The 25,958-nt window shown below is 39.4% G+C and overlaps 1 protein-coding gene across 6 annotated transcripts in view; it reads right to left on the bottom strand.

Moving 5' to 3' along the window:
- Window positions 1-3,180: 3,180 nt before the first annotated feature.
- The window catches only part of USPL1 (ubiquitin specific peptidase like 1), a 41,869-nt gene continuing 19,091 nt past the window's right edge, over window positions 3,181-25,958 (bottom strand). For 3 of the 6 annotated variants that reach the window (XM_003826853.5, XM_008952204.4, XM_055096579.2), the window contains 5 exons: window positions 24,966-25,079; window positions 19,996-20,125; window positions 15,691-15,816; window positions 9,444-9,601; window positions 3,181-5,261 (listed from right to left, as the gene is read on the bottom strand). In XM_003826853.5, the coding sequence (XP_003826901.4) occupies window positions 3,376-5,261; window positions 9,444-9,601; window positions 15,691-15,816; window positions 19,996-20,125; window positions 24,966-25,079 (2,414 nt within the window). In that variant the 3' untranslated portion in view covers window positions 3,181-3,375. Of the gene's footprint in view, window positions 5,262-9,443; window positions 9,602-15,690; window positions 15,817-19,995; window positions 20,126-20,702; window positions 21,415-24,965; window positions 25,080-25,958 lie in introns of those variants that run through there. The other 3 variants (XM_008952203.4, XM_063595696.1, XM_055096580.2) reach the window with 2 other exon arrangements.

Raw genomic sequence — 25,958 nt, 5'->3', positions numbered from 1 at the left:
GGGCTAGTGTCTTTGTTATTGTTGCATTTTTTTTTTTTTTTGGGACGGAGTCTCGCTCTGTCGCCCAGGCTGGAGTGCAGTGGCGCAATCTCGGCTCACTTCAAGCTCCACCTCCCAGGTTCATTCCATTCTCCTGCCTCAGCCTCCCGAGTAGCTGGGACTACAGGCGCCTGCACCACGCCCGGCTAATTCTTTGTATTTTTAGTAGAGACGGGGTTTCACCGTGTTAGCCAGGATGGTCTTGATCTCCTGACCTCGTGATCCGCCCGCCTCGGCCTCCCAAAGTGATGGGATTACAGGCGTGAGCCACCTCGCCCAGCCTATTGTTGCATTTTTTTGTGCTTTTTGTTGATTTCACTGTTTAAAACGTCCTCAAGTGCAGTGCTGAAGTGCCGTCTAGTGTTCCTAAGCACAGAAAGCTACGATGTGCCTTATGGAGAACATCATGTGTCAGATAAGCTTCGTTCAGGCTGAGTTACAGTGCTGTTGGCCATGTTAATGTAACGAATCAACCATATAGATCAAATAACATGTCTTTAAACAGAAACAGAAAAGGTTATATAGTGATTGTTTGACAAAAATCTCATGACCACAGGCTAGCAGGAACCTATTTCCCCTAGGAACAGTATTTCAGTTTATACTAATTCAGTGTTCAAGGCAACTTTATTGACCATAACTACTACAAATGACATGAATCAACTGCATGTATCTCCTATTACTACCTAACATTATATATTGATCTCCATGTTTGGAAGGCAAACTCAAAAGGAGCAAGGATTTCCTTCTAGTGTGCTGCCTTATCTCAGGCTAATAACAGTGCTTGGTCCTTAGCAGTAATCTAGAAATATTTGTTGAAAAGATAATTAGTACAAGCAAAGGATAAGCAATTCTTAAACCCACCCCCGCCTCCACCAAAAAAAAAAAAAAAAAACAACAACTCAAGTGGACAATAGTTATAGAAAATGTTCAGGCTCACTAGTAATCTTGGAACACCCAGGATTGGTTCCCCCCTTCCTCCCAATACTACTACCTAGTGTTGGCGAGGGCCCAGGGAAGTCAGTCATGCAATCATCAAAAAACCTTAAATGTGCATTTCCTTTGACCAAGCAACTCCACTCCTGGAAAACAAAACTTGGATCCATGCAAAAATTTATCAACAAGGCTAACTGGTGCAGTTAACAATGGCAAGACAGTATAAATCACCTCAGAATCTTGAAACAATGTTTATCCATTAAAACAGATACAATAGGATCTCACGTTTATTTAAAATCTATATGCATAAAATAGGAAAATGTTTGTAGTCACTAAGTATTAAAATGCATGGTCAAAAATCTTTTTTTTAGTATTTTCCTAGTTTTTCCTTGACAATATGCACTACTTTTGTCAGAAAAAAAATAAAACAACACAGAAGCTTAGGAGTAAATCTGACAAATAGATTATGAAGTACTGAGTCCCTAGCAAATAATTTTACTGCAAGGACATTGGCTGCCAGCCGTAAACCTCAGTAAGTACTGCTGTTAACTCAAATCTCTACGGCAGTGGTGCTGTTTGGGCATCCTACTTTAAATGAAGCCTGAGGAGTGGAACATATATTGATAAGCTCAGCACTCAACTGCTGTAATAGCCACTCTACTCAATCTCAGCTCCACAACTGAATGAGTACAGTCTCCTTATCTGTAAGATGTGATAAAAGTATCTCACTCACAGGAATGTTGAGGTCTAAATGAAATAACATCTATCTCATATATCACAACCAACATCTAACAAGCCTCACAAGCACTGGTTATTATTCTCTCCCAAAACAGAACTGTTAGATGGTGTCCCACTTTGGTTACAGAAGTAAATGTCTTGGGAAGAAAGATGGTATTTGTGATAACATGTAAAGTTTGTACATCATCACAAAAATAGGTAACTTTTTTCTGTTATCATTTATTTATAATTTATTGATCACTTAACATTACTGAAGTTCAAGTAATAAGGTTTCTTGCCCTCCTCTGTATGGAGAGATAAAGGAGATAAGTGACATAGGGAAAGTTTACATTCCACAGCACTCTACTGGTGTAACAAACAGGCGTAGGCTCTTACAGAAGGCCACACAACCATAAGGAAAACTGTCATACATTCATATACCATATACAACTTAAATCTGCATAAACTCTTGAACTAATGATGGTGGCAGGTGCTCCAGTCAGCCTGCTATCATTCCGGCTGCAGCAGCCAGGCATGGCTGGGGCTGCCTGTTCCTTGGAGCAGGCAGGATCTCCACCCTCCTGGGTGCGGGTGCAGACTCAGGCATCCCTGCACTTTTGGGGGCCTGCTTTTGCAGGCTCGGAAGTGCTTGCCTCTGCAGCTTGGCTTCTCCCTGCTATTGGCACCGGCTCTCAGATCAAAGCAGGGGGGTAAGCCTGGAAGCCATGAACAGGGAGGGCCTGAAGGCTGAGGGCCAGGCTGCCAGTCCCACCTGTAGGAGTGGGAACTGGTGCCTTTTCCAGGCCTGCCTGTGGCCACCCATGGGCCAGTAAGTATGCACTTCCTCCCCTCTGAGGCCCGTAAAACGCCCCAGGCTCAGCCAAAACTGAGCAGAGGGTGGGACGACCAGCAACAGGGAGGAGCTACCCTCTCTGCTAAGAGCTTCAGAGACCTGTAGAGACGGCAGAACAACCTGCCTATGGAGAGAAGCTATCCTCTCCAGGGCCCCCTCTGAGAGCAGCAGGACCTCTGGACAATCTGCCTGCGAACAGAAGCTACCTTCTCCAGGGCTGCTTCTCTGCTGAGAGCTGAGAGGAGTCACCCTCTCCAGGGCCTTTTCTCTGCTGAGAGCTGAACACTTGAGGGACGACCTGCCCGCCGACACAGGGGAGCTACCCACTGTGGGTCTCCTTCTGAGCTGTTCTAACACTAAATAAAGCTCCTCTTCTTCTTCTTCACCCTTCATTTGTCTGCATATCTGGACACAGGACAAGAACTCGGGCACCATGGGCAAAGTGCCACGAGCAACAGGTTTCCAGGGGAAGAAAACCACCCCAAAGATCACTCATAACACTAACATAACCAAAACTTCAAATCTAAAAATTTAATGCATCCAACTGTACAAACTGTCAGAAACTAGACGCCACTTTTCATCTTTAACATTTTGAAATCCTCATACTCTCACAAGAACAAAATGAAACCAAAAAGGAGAACACATTAAATGATTTTAATGTGTAAGAAAGATTACATGCTTCATGGGCAGAACCAAAGGTCAAACCTTGCATTTTGTTCATGGTTATTACACAAGTAATTACACAAGTCCAGTGTATAAACACTACCTGAACACATAGTAAGTTCTTCTAATAGTAATAAATATTATATGAAAAAAAGTTAACAAGCATTAATTCAGTAATTCTCAAACAGATATTCATCAAAATGAGGTAGGTCTAATGTGTCATTTGCTAAAGCATTTAATGCTGAGGAGGAAAAAAACTCATCGAAAATATCAGTCTTCATTGGACTCTCCAAGTTTAATGTTCTAACGCAGGCATTATTTGTCAGAGAGTCTGGCTGAACTTCACATGGATTTTTCTTGGTGGGGCTACAATAATTATGGTCCTGTCTCAGATGTGTGTTCTGGGAAACATCATTTAATTCACTTGGTACTGGTGGTGGGATATGACTATCTCCCATTCCCAAATACCTAAAGTCACCTTCCCCATTTTCTGACAGCTCTGTTGAAACAGGTGTAGGAGACAATAATTCTGCTAAAATTTCTTCATGAGTTTGACTACTGTACAGGGAAACACCAGGAACAGTGGTGCATGCAGACTCATTGGCAATATCAATTGGATATGGTAGCTCATTTAGCAAGTCCTCTATTGATTCACAATCATTTGGAGACCCATCCTGGGGCACCTGTTCTAGATTTTCACTTCGAACTGTTCTGCTTTGCGGGGAAGACATAAGAGCAGCTAATTTCTTCTTTTCTGCCTTTAGCTTTTTACGAAGTTTTAGACGAAGTTTATGAATCTGACCTTCCACCAAGTCTTCATGGTTTGCTGAAGAAATACCATTCCCATGAGAACTGTGGTTGAGTTGAGCTCCACATGAGGTGCTTCCAGACTTTTCCAAAACTTCTGAAGCAGCATGAGCATGTGGGTGGGCAGCTGTGCCGTTAGACGATGGAGGACCTGCTGGTGGCTTACTGATGGGAGGAGGCTTACTTGCACTCTTACGAGCTTTCTTGGATACGTGGCTGGCCTTCTGGTTTATACCTTTAGTTTTAAAGCCACCAAAATTATTTACCCCTTTAACTGAAGGTTGTAAATCAGTTATAGTGTTTCTATTATGAGCTGAAACACAGAGCGGCATAAAAGAAGCACCCCTGCTTATTAAGCCTTTAACCCAACTTCCCACAAATGGCTTCTTCTGATTTTCTTTCAGAGACTGATTCTGTAATGACTTAGATGTTGTGGTTTGAGAATCTGCTGTAGCTTCTTTTTTCTTCAAATTAGATACCTGAGATGTGACACGTTCTGGTTTTAATTGTTCAGTTTTTGGTGTAAGGAATTGTTTTAACTGAGCGTCCTTCTCAATTTCTACTGACTTCACTCCCCGTATAAGACCAGTAGCATCAGTATTATTCACAGATTTAGTATTTACAGTATCTTCTGTATTCAGCTGTACTGACTGCATGTTTGTATTTACAACTTGGGATGGAAAACTTATGTCCACAAATTGGTCTTGAATAAGCTTTTCATTACATGGAGCTGATACTGAAGAAGCCATTAGTGATTCTTGTGATAGTAAAGTATTGGTTTTGAGAATTCCTGTATTTTCTGCTACAGGTTTATTTTCTAACAGGAAAGCTTCAGAATTTAACTGTGAAACTGAGGCTGTTTTCTGGATAGTTTCTTCAAGTGTCAGAGGTAAAATATTATTGTCAACCAAACCTTTTGGACCTGAAAGTAAATGATCTCCATGAGTTACAGCTGTGTCCTGTGAAAGAGTACGAGGGGCAACTGATTTATCTTTAGGGTGAGTTACTGAGGCTGTTTCAGCTGAGGCAGCATCACCCACAGAACACGATGTTGAAGATACTGGTTTCTCATTACTGAGAGCGTGTTGGTCATTAGTCTTTTTAAGTGGAAGGCAGGCAGCTTCTTTATCTGTCACTTGGGATATTTTTCTTTCCCAAATAACAATATGTATCTCTGAAGCAGGAACTTCAAATTTCTTGTGCCTTTCAGAACATGGGCCTTTTAAGTCATCACATTCCAGCCAACTTCCTGGAAGATGGGAAAGAAGTGAAAGTTAGATATTCAAAAACCACCATCCTAGGTTAACTTTCTTCTGGCCTTTTCAACTGCTGTATCATTGAATACCGACCAAAGGAGAAGACTCTAAAACATGTTCTTGCCCTTGTCACCATTGTCTGCCATGTTAAAGTCCTTAGACAGAGTATATTTAATTTTTGGAACTTAGAATTTGGTTATCACCTAATTTATCCAATAACATCAGAAAACAGAATGTTTCATACATATATGTTTTCATGATAAATGAAGCTTGTTACCTGAAGGATCAATATTCATTTTAATTCTTGTTTTATTTCTGAGCTTCCATTTTCACATTTGTCAAGAGAGAATGAGATGATAGATGACAAGGGAAGAGTTTAAAAACTAGGAGTAGGATGCACTGCCAAATACTGAAATATTAATACAAAACTTGGGAAAAGTCCATTACTTAAAGCAGTGTGGTCGCTGGCAGTTATTTTTGCCTGAACAATTTCAATGGTGCCATAGGGAGAGGGGTCCTCATGTAGTCAACTAAAGCATGAATGAGGAGTAAGAAGGTAACCTGTTTAAACCATTCCTTTAAAAAAAAAAAAAAGACACCCATTAGGATGGATATTATTTAAAAAAAAATAGAAAATAGCAAATGTTGGCAAGGATGTAGAGAAATTGGAATCCTTGTGTAACGCTGGTGGGGATGTAAAATAGTACAACTGCTGTGGAAACAGTCTGGCAGTTCGTCCAAAAATTAAACACAGAATTACCATTAAGACCCAGCAATTCCTCTTGTAGGTTTATGCCAAAAAGAATGAAAAGCAGGGACTTTCAGTTCCTTGTCCACCAATGTTCAGAACAGCATTATTCACAATAGTCAAATGTCCGTAACAGATAAATGGATAATACATACAATGCTATTCAGCCTTAGAAAGGAATGACATTCTGCTACATCCCACAACACAAATGAATCTTGAAAATATGCTGAGTAAAATAAGCCAAAAGGACAAATAATGTACGATTCCACTTCTATGAGGTATCTAGAATAGACAGATTCACAGAGACAGAAAGTAGAATAGTGGTTACCAGGGCTTTGGGGTGGAAGGATGTGGAGTTATTGTTTAATGAGTAGTTTCTGTTTGGGTTGATGAAAAAGTCCTGATGGTGATGGTGGTTGCACAGCATTGTGGTTGCACACAATGTATTCAATGCCAATGAATTGTAAACTTACAAATGTTAAAATGGTAAATTTTATGTTATTTATATTTTACCAGTACAACAAAAAAATACAAAAAGTACGGCTGAGAAGTAAAGGAAGGTGGCTAGGTGCTAACAGGTGGTGTGGGGTTAAGGGAGGGTATATTTCTTTACATTTTACTTACTACCACATGATAATTTGGGAAAAGCTAACCGCGGGCTTGGATGAGTAACAACCTTTCTTAATAAATAATCAACAAATATCTGTACTTTCATTAGAAACTTATCAAAACAATCCATACTTCCACTGTATATATCAATATCTACACATCTATGAAACAGAAATAGATACAAGTGTAATGTCATGGTAATTGCGGCACAGCAAATATGTAGCTTACTCTATTTCTATGAAACCAAATGTGATAAATTAATAAATCACGATGTCAAACACCATCGCACTTACTACAAAACATTTCCTATTCCTTGGATTACAACAGTGCACACCCAAAGCACTATATTTTTTTCTAAGGAGTATATTATTTTAGAAAACATTGTTTTAGCAGTAGAGAAGTAACGACCAACACAGTGGTCATTTTATGTTGCAAAACATGTTAGAGACACTTACTTAAATATTGAAAGTGCGCTCAGTTTCTCTTTTCCTTATACACGTACATCTATCCTTTTTTGAAAAAAAGATTTCTCAGAGCACACACAGAAAACTCATTTGACATATCTCCCACAGTCACTTTTTAATGCTCAGAAAGACCTTATCTTAAGATTGTGAGGGATAAAGGGTACTTGCCACCAGGCTTCAAAGCCTTCCTACAAAGAAGTAATCTTAAGGAATGCAAAGATTAAGAAAGGAGAAAGAGATCTTTCCTTCGTTGTCACTTCAGGCCAATTTAGTTGCCAACAGGCTGGTTAATGTTAAGGTATCACTAGTGACTATCTGAGGACAACAAATGTCTAGGACTCAACACAGACTTAAAACACATTCCCCAAAAAGAAAAATTTACAGACCAAATTAAAATATTTATTAAAATATAAGACATGGCCGGGTGCGGTGGCTCATGCCTGTAATCCCAACACTTTGGGAGGCCGAGGCGGGTGGGTCACCTGAGGTTGGGAGTTCAAGACCAACCTGACCAACATGGAGAAACCCTGTCTCTACTAAAAATACAAAATTAGCCGGGCATGGTAGCGCATGCGTGTATTCCGGCTACTCAGGAGGATGAGGCAGGAGAATCACTTGAACCCGGGAGGCAGACGTGGCGGTGAGTCAAGACTGTGCCAATACACTCCAGCCTGGGCAACAAGAGCAAAACTCCATCTCCAAAAAAAAACCATATATATATGATCTGATATAAAAAAAGTAAACTGAGCATTACTTTTTTTATGAGAGCATTAGTCACATAACAGACATATGAATGAATAAATGAATTAAAAAGACATATGAATTTTAAAAAGTCACATAACTTTTTTTAATGTGAGCATTAGTCACATAACAGACATATGAATTCTCTGATAAGTTTCAAAAGGGAAAACAAAATATACTCAGAGATGCTAATCCCTCACATACACCCAAAACAAAACCGTTCACTAAGCATGTGGTTTATGTGGCTACACTCTTATCTACTACCTGCAACTACCCATTAAATAGACAACTTTATGTATCCTTTGTTTGCCTGTGTCAGTGGTTCTCTACCACATGACCCACACTGGAATCACCTGGGGAGCCTTGAAAACAATGTTTAAAACAGTATTGCCATAGCATGTGCCTGTAGTCCTAGCTACTCAGGAAGCTGAGGCAGGAGGATCACTTGAGCCAAGGAGTTTGAGAACAGCCTGGGCAATATAGTGAGATGCTGTCTCAAAAAAAAAAGAGAGAGAGAAGGAATGAAGGAGCAAAGAAGGAGAGAGAGAGAGAGAGAGAAAGAGAGAGAGAGAGAATGAGAGAGGGGAACGAAGGAAGGAAGGGCGGGTAGGCGGGCCAAAAACCAATACCAAAAACACCCAACATTGATATTTGGGCCTAATCCCCAAGGCTGGTCTAGGGTACAGCCTGGACATTTTTAGAAGCTAAATAAATGATTCTTCCATGCTGTCAGGGTTGGAAACCATGCTGCACCTGAAGTGGATTGATCATTCTTTGAAATGCAAAAAAAGTTAAAATAAGTTGTTTTGTATTGTAAAGAACTACTTCCACTCAAATCTGAAACAGGGTAAAACCTTAAGGTAATAATTACATTTATAACATAAGTTACAGTTTGTAAAGTGCTTTTATAATATGGTATTGTGTCATCCATTCAAACCATCCCCGGGAGGAAAATAGGAAGTGTGAAAGAGTGTCTAAATAACAGAAAATGGTTATATCAAAGTGAGCCCTTATCAATGGCTTGATACAACCCTTTAAGGGGATTGAGTTATCTTGTCTAAGACAAAGTGAACATTATGAGAAAAACAAACTCAATATTTTACCACATCAGACAAATGCAAGGCAAAAATTCCCAAAATCCATAAACTGTGCTTACTTAGCTTTCCACTAAGAAGTTTAATTATTTAAATAAAGGCTTTATCTTGATGGTAGCTGTTAGTAAACTATGTATTTCACAATGACAGAAGGGCTACGTAAGTCTAATGTTTAATAGTCTTAGAAATATGTCTAAAAAATAAAAGCAAAGATGTTAAGTAGGGAAAAAAAACTGAGCTAACAGTAGTAATCTCATCCTTTGTCTAAAAAAGAAATACACACATGCGCATGTGTTTACCTATAATACATGATGTAAGGAAAGGAAAAAATGAGACAGGATACTAAAACCATTACTTTTAATAGATGCGAGGAGGGGCAGAAGGCAAAGGCGAGAATGGAGAGAGAAAGAGTCAGGACAAAGTTTGTCTTTTTTTATAAAACAAAAACCAAAAAGTCCCCACATGCTAGAATTTAGTTTCTATGCCAATTATCTTAAAAGAAAACCTCTAAACACTTACCATCAGCATCTAAAATCCAAGTTATAAAATGATTATTTGCTCGATACTGAATTACAGAAGTTATCTGATAAAGACAGCCTTCAAAATGAAATGCATAGTGCTGCAAGTCATTCTGTGGTAAGCCTTCTACAAAGTGCAACATGAATATGGGAGATACTCTGTGGGAGAGAAAAGCAAGAGAAGTTAAATAAATTTAATGCCATGTGTCTGATTATACAAAAGATGTCTGAAGTGAACTAGTCACACATAACACTTCCAAGGCTAACTGCACTAATTTTTCTTGAGCACCTCCAGATGTGTGCATTAATTAGAAATGGAGAACTCTCTCTAAGAAGTATGTAACACTAAACCCTTTTCAGAATGGTATCCCAGACAGTTGGAAGTCATCATGCAGTATGACTCTAACACAGACCATTAAACAAAAATTGCTCTGTAAGCAGCAATGCAGCTTTGTCTTAAAAGTCCCATCGTAGCTACTTTGTAAAATCCAAGGAAAAAATCCAGACCTTTTAGAATTTTCTTTGGCATCAAGTGCTGAGATTAATTGCTTTTGTTAAGTGGGGTAGGTAACATGTGAAAGAAAGCAACAAACCTAAGATATTCAAAAAAGCATTAATTTGGCCTATTTCAGTTACCTCAGGAAGCAAAGGGGGCCTGTCAAATTAAAAGTTCTACTTAGGAAAAGTTCAATTTGTAACTAAGTAGAGAAAAAAATACAACATATTGGTCAATTTATTATTAACTTCAAGACAACTATAATTTCAAAATTGTATTTTACCATTACAGCAACATGCTGAACCAGAAAATAGAACCCAATGGGTCTCAAATAACTAAATTTAACAAAGCTCTCAGGATGTAAGAAAAATGTTGAATATCCCCTTTCCCAATATTTAAATAGCTGTCAAAACTTACTTAGTTTATCAAATTCTATTCAGCCTAAATGAATTTGAATCAATGTCCAAACTGCAGATTGTTCAGACTGACAAGGTATAATTTATACATTAATCCTTGTCAATCACTTTATTAGAGAATAATCAAGTCCTCAAAATTTAAGTACCTACAAAATAAAAAGTCCTGCAAACTGTCTATAACACTAAACTTTCCCACTTTAAAAAATCACATCTATTTCATCAAATCTAAGATTTCACTAATTATAAAATGTACCACTATGAAAACATGCTGCCAATTAAACTATATCATGACATCAATTTCACATATTACCATTTCAGACAGGTTAAAATGTGAACTACATGTCTGAATCAATGAACCACAGTAAAACTTGAGATGTATTCTCATAGTGAGACATGCAGGCTTTAGGCACCTATCTGACCTTTTTTTTTTTCTTTTTTTGAGACAGACACTAGCTCTGTCACCCAGGTTGGAGTGCAGTGGTGCGATCTCAGCTTACTGCAATCTCCGCCTCCTGGGCTCAAGTGATTCTCCCACCACAGCCTCCTGAGGAGCTGGATTACACGCATGCGCCACCATACCACACACTACTATTTTTAGTAAAGACAGGGTTTCACCATGTTGGCCAGGCTGGTCTCGAACTGCTGACTTCAAGTGATCTGCCTGCCTTGGCCTCCCAAAGTGCTGGGATTACAGGCATAAGCCACCACGCCTGGCCTGACTCTTTACTAATATTTAGTTCCTTGACCTTATATAATACCTTTCAAGATACTTTCTGAGGCTAGTTACTAAAACAATCTCTTGATCCCTAGAATATGAAATCTCACTAGTTTCCTGCCTTTACATAAGTTTACACGTGGAAAATATCTTAAGACATATTAACGTGATAAATAACGCATGTAAAACCACCTGACACATTTTTATGCTTCTTGTACATTCCAAGTCTTCTATTCTTTTGCAAATTAATAAAAGTAAAAACCGCCAAGACCAAAATCCACACTCAGCCCAATTCCCTGGATGTAGAAGATACTCAGACTCTAGCTGAGTACAAGTACATTCCCCTAGGTAGTAAGAAATGACTTGTCAGAAATCTCCAAAGTCTGCTATGAGATTCAGATAGGATAGAAATTTGATTTTCTTAACCAGCAAAAAAGAGACAACAACTAGAGCAATTATATGTTAAGTTTTAAAATATCCTCTTAATTACACTAGCCTTACTGCCACAAGATCGACCAGTACACCAAAGCTATCCAGGGCCTGATGTGGAGTGAAATGATGCAGAACAGAGATGATGCAGAACAGAGCCATAATGCAGAGTTTTACTACCATGTCGAAAATCTCGGTATGGCCTCCATACTACTTTCTGTAACTATGAAATTTTTTTTTTTTTTTGGTTTGTTTGTTTTTGAGATGGCGTCTCACTCTGTTGTCCAAGTTGGAGTGCAGGGCACGATCTCAGCTCTCTGCAACCTCCGCCCCCTGGGTTCAAGCGATTCTCCTGCCTTAGCCTCCTGAGTAGCTGGGACTACAGGCGCATGCCACCACACCCAGCTAATTTTTGTATTTTTAGTAGAGATGGGGTTTCACCATGTTGGCCAGATTGGTCTCGAACTCCTGACCTTAGGTAATCCACCCGCCTTGGCCTCCCAAAGTGATTACAGGCATGAGCCACTATGCCCGGCCGAAACTTTGTAAGTTCCAAATGCCTAATGAATTCCAAATTTTTTCCCGTTTGTTAACATCTCTGAAGTCAGGATACACCTTAACATTGACAGAACACAGTTAAATAAGCAGCATTTCTGTCTTTTTTTTTTTTTTTTTGAGACAGTCTCATTCTGTTGCCCAGGCTGGAGTGCAGTGGCGCAATCTCTGCTCACTGCAACCTTTGCCTCCCCAGTTCAAGCAGTACTAATGTCTCAGCCTCCTGAGTAGCTGGGACAATAGGCATGTGCCACCATATCCAGCTGATTTTTGTATTTTTAGTAGAGATGCGGTTTCACCACGTTGGCCAGGATGGTCTCAAATTCCCAGTCTCAGGTGATCTGCCCGCCTCAGCCTCCCAAAGTGCTGGGACTACAGGCATGAGCCACCATGCCCGGCCAGCATTTCTTTCTTAATGGCATATTTTTAAAATGGTAAAACTTACAAACAGTAGCATCTTGGAGTCAATCAAATAATATCCTTCCCCTTCCCTTTTCTGTTCATTTTCCTCTTTGATTCCCCTAGACTCTAGTGTCCTACTTACAATTCCAGCATGTCTTATTTCCAGCCTCACTTTGGGAGGCCAAGGCAGGTGGATTACCTGAGGTCAGGAGTTCGAGACCAACCTGGCCAACATGGTGAAACCCCATCTCTACTAAACTTTATCCCTAGGTTTTGTTCTCAGACTTCTTCCTACCCACAATGCCTGAACTGTCAGTGAAGGATGATGCTCAGAGTCGAGGAGAGCAAGTTAGGTTCTCCCTCAACCACTGGAAAATTGGATGAAAGGAATTAACCAAACTGGAACCAAAAGTGAACAAGAGACATCAGGCTAAGATCCATTTGCATTCACCTAACATGGGGTTAAACTCCTCCTATTTAAAGATCTATCCTTAGGAAAAGAAAAGAAAATAGAAAAGAGAGAAGGAAAGCACAAGGGAGCTGTGTTAACCTCTGCTACCCAAAGATAGCAGAGAAATATCGCGTCCCTGTGCTACAAAGCGTAGCCATAGCCTTGCACTCAAGAGAGACTGTGGCAGTGACCTTTCAAGAGTTTGTCAAGTAAAATGAAATCTGATTCTAAGTTCTTGGTGCTCCATGTCACCATGGTCTGAATGTAACTCCTAAACAACTTAAAGAAAAGTAGCAGATTTGGGCCCACTAGGCATAATTCACCTGATTTATCAATGGACTCTTTTCCCAATGGGGAGACATTAGAGATGTGGGTTATCTGAGATAAGGTGTCCAAGGAACTTAATTAGTTTTTAGGATTCTATATGTTTTAATTACATATGACACCATGATGAACCCAATTACTTTTAGGTTAGCCCTAAAAACTATATTAAATTTATTTCTAAATTCCATTAGACACAAACAAATCAAGTTATACAAATTTCAAAATTAAAAAAACACAAAGGACTTATATAAAGACCTTGGCATTTAAAATTTAAGTGAAACTTCATACACTAGTTCAATTTACTTTTGAAGAAAACAGGAAATGTCCACATTATAAATTCTGCTCATAAATTGGCCCACTGGAACTCAAAACACGTTTTCCATTAAAAGACTTTTACCTAATGAATCCATTTCCAGATCAGAGCATGAATCTTTAAGGGAAGCAACTTATTTGTATAGTTAAAAAATATATATGCTGCAATGCAACCAATTAACAGATTACACAAAACAATGGTACGAGTCTATGTTCAGTGCTGGGGCACGGGAAAAAGCAGGTATGAACAGCTAGATGAAATCATATACACCAAGCAGCCTAAAGCAGGCCATGGTCCAGGGCAGGATGGCAGACCCCATGCTCTGCTGCTCTTCTCCTCACCTCATCATCAACATTTACATCTCAAAACTGACACCAGGCAGCCAAGACAGATTACAGACTTCTGTAATCTTCAGACAGATACAGACACCTCCTCTTCCTTCCCACTTCGCCCTCCTACACAAATGCTATCAAATAATAGTGAGGGGCAAAAAAGATATGAGTCCAAAAGGACAAAGAAAGGAAAATAAGCAAATAAGAAGTCAAATATTTAGAGGACAGAAAGCAAACAGAGAAGTGGCACCTTACCCAGCAGAACGGGCAAAGTGAAGACATGAGTACTGTGGAGTGCATATGTTGATGACAAAGAAGAGCTTATTTTTCCCAGAGAACCCCTAAAGGACTGGATATTTATGGGCAACAGATGTGACAGAATGTGGGGATGAGGCCTTGGGCTAAAAACTACGATAGTGACTGAAGTGTGTACATAATAAAGAGCACCCTATGCCGCAGGCCCAGAGAGGAACCAGCGCAGACTGCAGCAAAGAGTGAAAGGTGGCAGGAAAGAGTTCCAGGAAAAAAAGGGGAGAGGAACAGAGTAAAAAACTGTGAAGCATCTGACTATTGAAAATGTATTAATAAGTCTTTAAAGTATTTGGCAAAAACTCACAGTACATAATAAAACAAATGAAAACAAGGCAAATAACAATTCCCGGAAAAATAAAGAATTGTAAAAGTGAAACCTAACTATATATACTGCTTGGCTGAAGAGGGAATAACACATGTATATTAATAACAATGCAAACACTGAGTACTGAGTTAGCCAAATACGCAATTGCATTGAAAGGACAGGGAAAGGCTAAACAGAGATGGGGCCCAGGTGGTGGTGTGAGAACCCTAGTCTCAATTACTATAAAAGGAGAACAGACCGCATTACGGTAGAATAGGCACATCAATTTGAAAAGTAAAAGTAAATACTACCTTAATTTGAAGGTTTAAAGTAGATACCTGGAGGAGGGAACAGGGGACTACTGCCCTTTTTCCCTTTTGAGCCTGTAAGCACTGATAAACTGAGGATTTATTACTTCAATGAGAATAAACCTTTAGGAAAGATTCTGAAGGGTTTCTGGCACATTCAAGGGCATAAAGGTTAATGTTCCCGGTTCTTTATTACATCAAATTAGACCTCAAAACATTTCCTTAATGTACGATTAGACTGAAAATGAAGAGTAGAGAGGTTGTGTACATGTGTGAGTGCATTAATGAGACAGAGGGAAACGGCCTGAGATGGAACTGACCTGTGAGTTTAAAGAGATGGTTCTCTGGTAATACTGGAAAAGGTAATGCTGACCAACCTCCCCAACTGAGGACAAACAGAAAAGCTGGCAAAATATAATGAAAATATAACTGCTCAAGGCCACTAGATAGCTTTCAAGATGATGAGGAATTAGCATGCTGAGATCTAGGAGAAGATGGAAATTCAGAGAGATGAGCCTGTGGCTTATCTTTGAATCATCTTAGTTCTTGAAATCTGATTAAGGAAATCCAAGAATTCTAGAAACTCCATACACTTGGCAGAGGAGAGAAAAACTGAAGCTTGATATCCTTAAAGGGAGAAAAAAGGCAAAAAGAAGGAAAAACACTAGGAGAGTGGGGCCAGAGAGTCAGCCTAAGTTGGCTTTTCAGTGGCTTCACCGTGACAGTGGGCTCACTGGCCAGACAGAGCGAGGCAGTTGGCAACCCAGAAATATATGTTAACTCAAATTTCAGAAAGGTAAGTTGTTGTCACCATTTTCAATCCTACACATTAAGAAAAGTGTAAATCCACCTTCATTTTGTACTAAAAATTATAAGACAATTTTAACTCACTTTTCTAATACCATTTTTCTTATTTGTGATTTACTGTTGCAGTTGTTACATGGACCAAAATGGGCAGCATTAAGTGGGTGCCACTCAGGGATGACATTTGTAAAGGTGACCAGACTCTTCATATGCCTATAAAAAAATGACATAATAAATTCATTAACGTTAAATGCATTTACATTAATTTAAACCAATGTCTAAAAGTATTCCTCCCCTTTTTCGTGATTCATACTTTCTTATTTCCCCAAATCATGTTAATATGGCAATGTTCCTCCCTACCCCTAGTAAAGAAGCTCTGTGAAGATGCTCCATGTTAATTTCCCATATCTTTCAACTATGAGATGAAGCAAGAAAAAAAGACAGGGTTCCTCAATGGTATCACTGACATTTTTCACCACAGTGTCTTTGCTGTGAAGCACTGTCCTGTGCACTGTAGGATGTTAAGCATCATCCCTGGCCTCTCCTCACCAGATGCCAGTAACGGCATCCAGTTGTCTCTAGATGTTGCCAAATGTCCCAAGGGGGAAAAAATAGCCCTTAGTGAAGAACCACTGTTCTAAGGTTGTCAAATTTATTAAGAGCTCACCCCTTACTCAAATAACTCAAACTGGCTAGCCATTACAGACAACCAAAAATGAAAAGGGGATGTTTCCAAACATAAAATCAGGAATACATACAACTTAACTTTTTTTAATCCTTAAAAAAAAAAAAAACACACACACACACAGCATTAATTGTGAACAAATTTTGTTTTCACAGGTCACACAAGTTCTAAATTTGCACTTTAGTCTGAATACTTGAGAGCAACACCATCTAAAAAGATGACCTTTAAAGATGTACAGTAAACCTCAACTGCATCCACTTTAATAAAAATATTTGTAATTTAAAGAGCAGCTACTTAAGAGATACAAGCTTCCTTTCTAAACAATAGCAAATACTTACAAATCTTGTGAGAAAGCACTGTCTGTTAAAAACATCAGTAGTCAGGGAGGTTAACATTTTAAAAGCAAAGCAACATAAAGATATCAACAAATGCACTGATTTCTGCTAAATTCTTAAATTTTCAAAGATAATTGTTATGTAAAGGCTCCTATTGTTTAGTTTATAAAAAGGAGACTGTCTCAGCAAGTAAGTGTTAATTCTCCATATGACATCTGACATTTCTGAACACTTACTATGTGCAAAGGGCATGGCACTGGACACTCATCTTCCAAACAACTCTCAGAGGCAGGTGCTATTCTTATCCCCATTTTACAGATGGGGAAAGTGACACATAGAGTACAGTGATAAATAACAGACCTGAGATCTGCCTCTGAAGACTATGTTTTTAACTGACTCTGGGTTACACTTTCCAAGTTGAGTAAAAAGCCCTTATGCTGGCACTAAAAACAGCTTCACAAAAACAAAGGAATTTGCTGGACAGTTCTCCTTCAGATTAAGTGGAAATAAGTTTTAAGTTATGACATATTAAAACATATTTAAGAAAATGTCACTTCATTTTAGCTTTCCCTCTATAACTACTTTTATTTTTAGAACAAAGTAAGATTATTTTTAAAAAAACAAAAAAGCAAACAAAAGCGGCTAGTGGCTTCCCTCCCTTGAGCTCTCACAGTTTGTGCTATATATCTCTAAAATGCATTTAACATCTTGCATTCAAAGCTAACGTTAAGCAGCCCAAAGATCAGATTAATTACGAAGTCACTGGACCTCTATTATGTGTTCATGTATTATCTCTCTACCTAATTAGTAAATTTGGCAAAGATACACTATTTCCAGTGCCTGAGTTCCTAACACACAGAACATACTCAACTGAAAACTGTCAAACAATTAAGATATGGATTCCAGAGAAGCTACAATTAAGCTGATTTTAATCAGCAAGGTTATTTATATTATTTAAAACCCAGGTAGTGATTAAGGAGTATACCACAGTGAGCAAGAAAGTCTTAGAGGCCAGAAGAGCCTAAGTGTGTCTCCTGACTCTGCCACTTACAGTGTGTCATCTTGGGAATCAATCTAACCCCTTTCAAGCTGTCATATCCATACGTGCCAAATGAGGACACTAGGATCTTCCTCACTGAGTTACTGTGAGGAGAAAACCAGATAATTTATATAAAGCAATGATAGAAGACTGGAAACAGATGTGTTCTCATACTCACTTGCTTACACTAAATTATTTAAGTCCTAGGTATGAATAAAATGTTAATTCTCACCCTGTTCTAGTGGGGGTTTTGGGGACTATTACAAAAGTTTACTCAACAAAAAGCTTAATATGAAAATTTATCTGACCCAATTTTTACATCAGAGTAAAACAGGCCCTTTGGAGAGGGGACGTGGATTTTTCTGCGGAGCAGCCATTATGTATCTTTGTTCCATGGCTTTTAACACGATGAAACTATTTCCCTGTATCACCACCGTGCCAATATCGCTCTGTTGCCCACCAGCTGCCATTCCACACATTCATCTGTCTCAGGATGCATAAAGGGACCAAATCCTTGCGATATTCTTTGGATATGTCTGCCAACAGTTAATTTCAATGATAACTTCTTGTCCATAATTTTTTTCAACTCAGGAGGGTTAGCTTTGCTCATGGTGTCTACTCTGTGGCCTCCCTTACCCTGTTCTAGTAGATCTGAGTTAACCAGTTAAAAAAAAAAAAAAAACCTTTGTTGCCTGCATTCCCTGGAGCATCCTCCCAGACTGAACTCTCCTTGACTACTCCTTAAATACCTAAAAAGGATTTCATATTTAGATAATGAATATCTAAGTAATTTTTTTTTTGAGACGGAGTGTCGCTCTTGTTGACCAGGCTGGAGTGCAGTGGTGCAATCTCAGCTCACTGCAACCTCCACCTTCGGGTTTCAAGTTATTCTCCTGCCTCAGCCTCCCGAGTAGCTGGGACTACAGGGACTACAGGTGTCCGCCATCATGCCTGGCTAATTTTTGTATTTTCAGTAGAGACAGGGTTTCACCATGTTGGCCAGGCTGGTCGCAAACTCCTGACCTCGTGATCCACCCGCCTCGGCCTACCAAAGTGCTGGGATTACAGATGTGAGCCACTGTGCCCGGCCTTCAAAAGTAATATTTTTATCTCACATTTTACTTGAGTAACTTAGAGAGACTTCAAGTTTTCTAACTTAAGCAGTTAAGCTAAAGAAAAGTGTGGCTGGGCATGGTGGCTCACACCTGTAATCCCAGCACTGTGGGAGGCTCAGGTGGCTGGATCACCTGAGGTCAGGAGTTCAAGACCAGCCTGGCCAACATGGCGAAACCCTGTCTCTACTAAAAATACAAACATCAGCCAGGCGTGGTGGCACACACCTGTAATCCCAGCTACTCAGGAAGCTGAGGAAGAAGAATCGCTTTAACCCAGGAGGTGGAGGCTGCAGTGAGCCGAGATCGCGCTGCTGCACTCCAGCCTGTGCGACGGGAGCGAGACTCCAACTCAAAAAAAAAAAAAGGGGGGGGGGGTGGGGAGAGTTATTTCTATTGTAATAATTTGAATACATGAACAATTGAGCCAGTCTGGTCATCTTCCTAACTGCCAGCCAGCAACTTTCTCAGGTATGGACCAAGTGAGAGTATCCCTCTGGTAATACTTTGCCTCCCTGACTCCTCTTCTAAAACCTATTCCTCTCCTTACGTGGTGGGTACAGGTTGAATATCTCTTATCTGAAATGTATGGGACCAGAAGTGTCTCCAAGATAAAGAGGTAACCTGGGGATGGGACCTGAGCCTAAACACGAAATTCATTATGTTTCATATACACCTTATGCAAAGCCTGAAGGTAACAGGTACATCGATCATGGCCTTTCTAATACGCTGCTGAGAGGCATTAGGAAAAGCAGAAAGTATGGCTGAGAAGGCTCATGTGTAGGCTTCTGGAGGTGGCTGGTCTTTCACAGGACTACGGGAAGAAATGGGGAAGCTTGCATTACCTCTGAGAATTGCTGCTAGCCTCCAAGAGCCTAAAACTAGCGTCTATAATGTTAGAAACCTAAAGTAAACAAGCAAAACCCCTCATCTCTAATAGAGGAATAAACAAAAATGCCTACAGTTTCATGGCATTCTGAGAGGTATTCTACTCAGCAAGGACTCTGGAGAAGGGAGGTGTATTATTCCTCTCATCGTCCCTATTTCCCACTGAAGAACTCCTTAGGAAATCTCCTACTAGCAGTGTATCAAACGATGAGGTTTTGACCCTTCCAGTTTAAAGAAGCAAGCAAACTGTAGTGTCTGGTGCTCAAATTGTTCTCTTAACCTTAGTGGTGGAGAAACTAGAAGAAACCATTTTAAAAAACAAAAGAAACTAACCTGTTTTGATATTGGTGTCCACACTGCGAACATTCAAAGTCCCAAGAAAAAGAATATAGGAAGAGCTTTTCAATGTGGGGTTCCAGTTTTAAGAGCAGGGGAAATGCAAACACAGGGCTTTCCATATCACCTTCAAAAAGAAAAGGAAAAATTACTGCTCATAATCAATAATGGCAAAAACTAAACCAAAATTGTGAACTATTGTCTTTTCTTACTATATTTACAGCATGAATATGTGTTAATACAGTATGACACAATAAGTCACTCAGAGTTGGGAGAGGGGAAGTTTATAAAGCATTTTTCTAAAAATGTCCATCCTAAAGATTTAATTACCACTTTGATCTCTTTCCTTTTCCTTGGCAGACATTTATGAAAATTTCTTAGGACAAAAAAAAACACAAAAGACCCATACTGTCTTCCATCTTTCTAGATTTCTCAGGAAAAAAAAAAAGATCTCGGAACTATGATAGCCTTAGAGTATATTAAAACAAAAATTGATGAGGTGTGGTGGCTCACACCTTGTAATCCCAGCACACTGGGAGGCCAAGGCAGGAAGACTGCTTGCGTTACCTCTGAGAATTGCTGCCAGCCTCTAGGAACCTAACACCAGTTTCTATGATGTTTGAGACCAGCCTGGCCAATATAGCGAGGCATTATTTCTACAAAAAATAAAATGAAATAAATTAGCTGAGAGTGGTGCTACACACCTGTAGTCCAAGCTACTTAGGAGGCTAAGGCAGGAGGCTCATTTGAACCCAGGAATTTGAGGCTGCAGTGAGCTATGATCATGCCGCTGCATACCAGCCTGGGTGACAGAGCGAGACCCCGTCTCTAAAAAAAAAAAAAAAAAATTATGGAAATGGTTTGCCACAGATGTTAAAAAATGCAACCAGTGAAACACTGTAGAAACACATCAGAATTGGCCATTTCTATTCTGATCATCTTGTTCCACCTGTGGAGAGGGCGTGGCCACACAATGGTTAAATGACCAGCCTCAACTCTTTGGACTCTTCATCTACCGTTCTTCTTAACTTTGCAGTCTAATCCTTTCCTTTAACAACTTTACAACTGAAGACTTGAATCTTGTTGTCATTGAAAATAACTGAACAGTGAATGCTGGCTTCCAGCTTTGAGACTGGAAAGTAAGGTAAGCAGGAGAATCTACATGTTTCCCATTCTTTTTCCAATTGGTTGCTCTCCTTCCTATTCTCAGAGGAGCTTAGATGCTGCCTTACCAATTTGGCCCAAGAGACTGAGTCCTTCCATCCCTTCCCCTACCCTGGACAGAGCCTCACTTCCATGGTTCAGTTCTCCCCCTAGCCTGGAACTACAGTTGCCTGGAACATGGCCAGGAACAGTCACCTTCCATCCCTTCCCCTACCCTGGAGACAGCCTCACTTCCATGGTCCAGTTCTCCCCCTAGCCTGGAACTACAGTTGCCTGGAACATGGCCAGGAACAGTCACCTTCCATCCCTTCCCCTACCCTGGAGACAGCCTCACTTCCATGGTCCAGTTCTCCCCCTAGCCTGGAACTACAGTTGCCTGGAACATGGCCAGGAACAGTCACCTTGGCAGGACCACAAGGTAGACAGTAGGTGTTATTACCTAAGCAATAACAATCATGTGGGGTTTCTAAAAATTACTGATTTCCTGAGCCCCATCCCTGAGATTCTAATTCAAATGTACCTATGATTGGTATTTACTTTTAAATTCCCTCGGTGCTTTTTAATGCACAATTGAGGTTAAAAATGCTAGATCTGTCTACTGGGAAAAGTACTAGAGAAGCAACTAACAATATGTCCCCTAAATATTCTCCCGGTTCTGAGAACTGCACCCACTCTCAAGAGGTGGAACACCAGCCTACATATTTATATGAAACAGCTCTGCCCTACAATAACTTACCCAGTGGTAGATTCCTAAGTCAAACTACTCAGATTCTCTCTCCCAAGAATATGATCATCCAAGGTAATCAAACAGTATTATATTTCCTTATGATGTACATATTTCTACATGGTAGATGAGTATAATACAAGCGAGTTATACCCTAACCCCAAGCATATTCTATAAATATCAGTAGTTACAAAGGCTATTTTAGTAGTCACCTTTGTGGGATAGTCTCACTGCTACTTTTGAACAAAAACATTAAAAAAAGTTTTTTTCTTTCTTTTTGAGAAGGAGTTTCACACTTGTTGCTCAGGTTGGAGTGCAATGGCGCAATCTCTGCTCACTGCAACCACTGCCTCCTGGTTTCAAGCAATTTTCCTGCCTCAGCCTCCCGAATAGCTGGGATTATAGGCACCTACACCACGTCCGGCTAATTTTTTGTATTTTTAGTAGAGACACGGTTTCACCATATTGGCCAGGCTGATCTTCAACTCCTGACCTCAGGTGATCCACCCGCCTCGGCCTCCCAAAGTGCTGGGATTACAGGTGTGAGCCACCGGGCCCAGCCATAAAATAAGCTTTAAAAAGTTTTTTTTGTAAGTAGAAATACAAATCAATCTCCTAGAAATGAAAATATGCAACACTGTATGCATATAGCACAATTTTGTAATTCATTATCAGCCTTTAAATCCGTATTATATTGTAACTAAATATTAACTGAAAAAGCAAACAATTTACATTTCATAATGACAATATAAAATCTTCAGGTCTAAAATACATAAAGTTCTCCATGAATTAAAATATCATGAAAGAGCTCAAAACACATCGTTAAATAAGTTATATGATTACAGAGCATTTCATTAGTAAGATCTTCAGCTAAAATATAGCAACTATCCTTGAATGGGCAGTAAAACAAGAGAGGAATCCTCCTGCATTGAAAAGAGCTGTATGCTTGCCCAATTATTATGATTACACAAAACAATAATTTAAAAATTCCTTCTGTTACATAGAAAACCAGGCCCATGGGGGAGGTGGAGCAAAAGATGTAACTTTGTTCCAAAAATAATTATCAGGGATAAGAAGGGTAGTGATTCAGGCTGGGGGAGAAACCATTCTTTAATTCAACTGGGAACTGAAGTAGGGAGTCTAGAAGGGAAATGGTATCTGCTAAATGCACCACGAAAGCCCTTCCATCTAAACTCTAGGGATCTTACGGAAAAAGCTCCTTTGAAATGAGTATTCGCTCAACAGATCAGTGGCTGGGGGTGATGAACCTGGTGAGAAGTTTCAGAGTGACAGAGTCCTATATCTTGATTGTAGTGAGGGTTACAGAGCTGTACACACTTAAAGAGGGTCTTACTATATGTAAATTATACCTTGATATAAAGAAAAAAGAATATTCATTCCATCTGAGGGCCTATCTGATGCATAAATTACAACAGTTCTTCAGGCCTAGAGGAGGAAATGTCAGAAATTTCGCATACGAAAAATCAGATTTTTATAAGAACAGAATAAATATGTATGTATAAGTCCATGAAAAACAAAGCAGATATACAACTATTATATATTAATTTTAATAAAATGTAGGAAAAAGTGAAAATTAGGGGGCAGAAGCATGAGTCAAAGAAGTATGTCAAAAGCTGTCCAGCATGTACAAAAGATGCCATGCTTCCCAATATATATATACACACACACACATACACACACACACACATATATATATACATTTTTTGAGACAGAGTCTTGCTCTGTCCCCAGGCTGGAATGCAATGGCGTGATCTCAGCTCACTGCAACCTCTGCCTCCCAGGTTCAAGCGATTCTCCTGCCTCAGCCTCCCGAGTAGCTGGAACTACAGGCACACACTACCACGCCCGGCTAATTTTTATATTTTTAGTAGAGACAGGGTTTCACCATGTTGGCCAGGATGGTCTCAATCTCTTGACCTTGTGATACGCCTGCCTTGGCCTCCCAAAGTGCTGGGATTACAAGCATGAGCCACCAAGCCCAGCCTTATAAAATATATTCTAAGTATATAAATATGTTATAAATATATTGTAAATATATTATAAAATATCATATTTTATAATGATCTGGAAGCATGGTGTCTTTTGTACATGCTAGACAAATCAGTAGCAACAACTGATTTTATTATAAAATATAAATATCATTTTTTAATATAAGTTAAATGTCACTCATTGAGAGAAAAACTAGAAGGCACTGATATTTTACATAATATGGGTTATTACTAATAGGGAGTATCGTATTCTGCTACTATAACATTAATAGAAGAGTTAATACAAGGATACAAGAAAAATAAAACAAAAAGCCCTTTCAAAACAAAAACAAAAAAACCCCGCAGCTCCTTTTCACAATACTAAAAAAATTTAGAAAGGTTTGGACAGACTCTCTAGCTCACTTGCTGCACGCCACTCCCACACGCCAAAAACCAAGTCACAGAGAACAAAGAGGTCCCATCCTGGTGCCCTTTCTAAAGGCGAGGAAGCTTTCCCAAAAGGCCATCAGCATATTTCTCTTAATATCCACTGGCCAAAACTCTACCACATGGACATTCCTAAACCAATCACTGGTAGGGAAACAGAATTACTATGGTTGGTTTAGATGAGATTCTAAACCCTGGGTACATATAACAATCATGTGGGGTTTCTAAAAATTACTGATTTCCTGAGCCCCATCCCTGAGATTCTAATTCAAATGCCCCAGCGTTGGCATTTACTTTTAAATTCCCTCGGTGCTTTTTAATGCACAATTGAGGTTAAAAATGCTAGATCTGTCTACTAGGAAACGTACTAGAGAAGCAACTAATGATATGCCCCCTAAAATTCTCCTGGTTCTGAGAACTGCACCCACTCTCAAGAGGTGGAACACCAGCCTACATATTTATATGGAACAGCTCTGCCCTACAATAACTTACCCAGTGGTAGATTCCTAAGTCAAACTACTCAGATTCTCTCTCCCAAGAATGTGATCATCCAAGGTAATCAAACAGTGTTCTATTTCCTTATGATGTACATATTTCTACATGGTAGATGAGTATAATACAAGTAAGTTTTACCAATTACTTACCTAATGTGCATCTAAGCTGGGGCTGAAGGCTAATAAAAATTTCATCTCTAACTTCATTCAGACAGGTCTCTATCTCTGCAAATATTTCTGAGGTAAGTTTTTTACAATCTCCATCTAAGAAAATACAGAGAACATTATCAATTCCTCATCAATGTGTATCTTCCCACAGAAAACTGACACATTACCAAGAATGAAAGCTGAGTCAGTAAGTTTTGCCAACAGACAAAAAGCAAAACACAAAATTTCCTTAATTCTTTCTCAGTGGTATACCATATATTCCCTTAATACATGTTATCAGCACAATATCATTAGTACTTACTGAATGGGTAAAATCTCAGTGAAAGCCTTTCTCACCCAAATAATCACAGGTCTAGTAAAATAACTAACCTTTCGGATACTATGTCTATCTCTAAAACAGCTAAAGAAGTTACCTCCTTATGTGCAATTACTTATACTACAAATGATGTCTAACCATTTATTCCACTCTGTGTAACTTTTATTGAACTTAGCCAGGTCATAGGAACAGATAAATTTATAAGGAGTCTTAATAAAGTTATAATTATTTCCCAAACTAATATCTCGTATATTTCCCTTCTATGTCATTTTTGAGGGGTTTGAAGGGGTCTTTAGTGGCAACATAGTGTTTATTCGGTTCCACATCCTGCTTTGTCTACACAAATTTGCTTCATTAAAAACTGACCAGCCTGGACAACATAGTGAAACACCTATCTCTTAGAAAAAAAGCTGGGTATGGTGGTACACACCCGTAGTCCCAGCTACTCAGGAGGCTGAGGTGGGAGGATCATTTGAGCCCAGGAGGGTTAGGGTTCTACAAACTGCAGTGAGCTGTGATCGTACTACTGTGCTCCAGCCTGGGCAAGTGAGATGCTCTCTCAAAAAACAAAAACAAAAACAAAACAACAACAACAAAAAATCTGGCTAGTTATTATACAGTGACTGAAACATATCACTTGTGTGTGTGTTTGTGTGTTT

The sequence above is a fragment of the Pan paniscus genome, chromosome 14 (genome assembly GCF_029289425.2).
Source record: "Pan paniscus chromosome 14, NHGRI_mPanPan1-v2.0_pri, whole genome shotgun sequence".
Taxonomy (NCBI): domain Eukaryota; kingdom Metazoa; phylum Chordata; class Mammalia; order Primates; family Hominidae; genus Pan; species Pan paniscus.
Note: the sequence above shows the minus strand (reverse complement) of the source record. Positions and strands in the feature narration are given on the sequence as shown.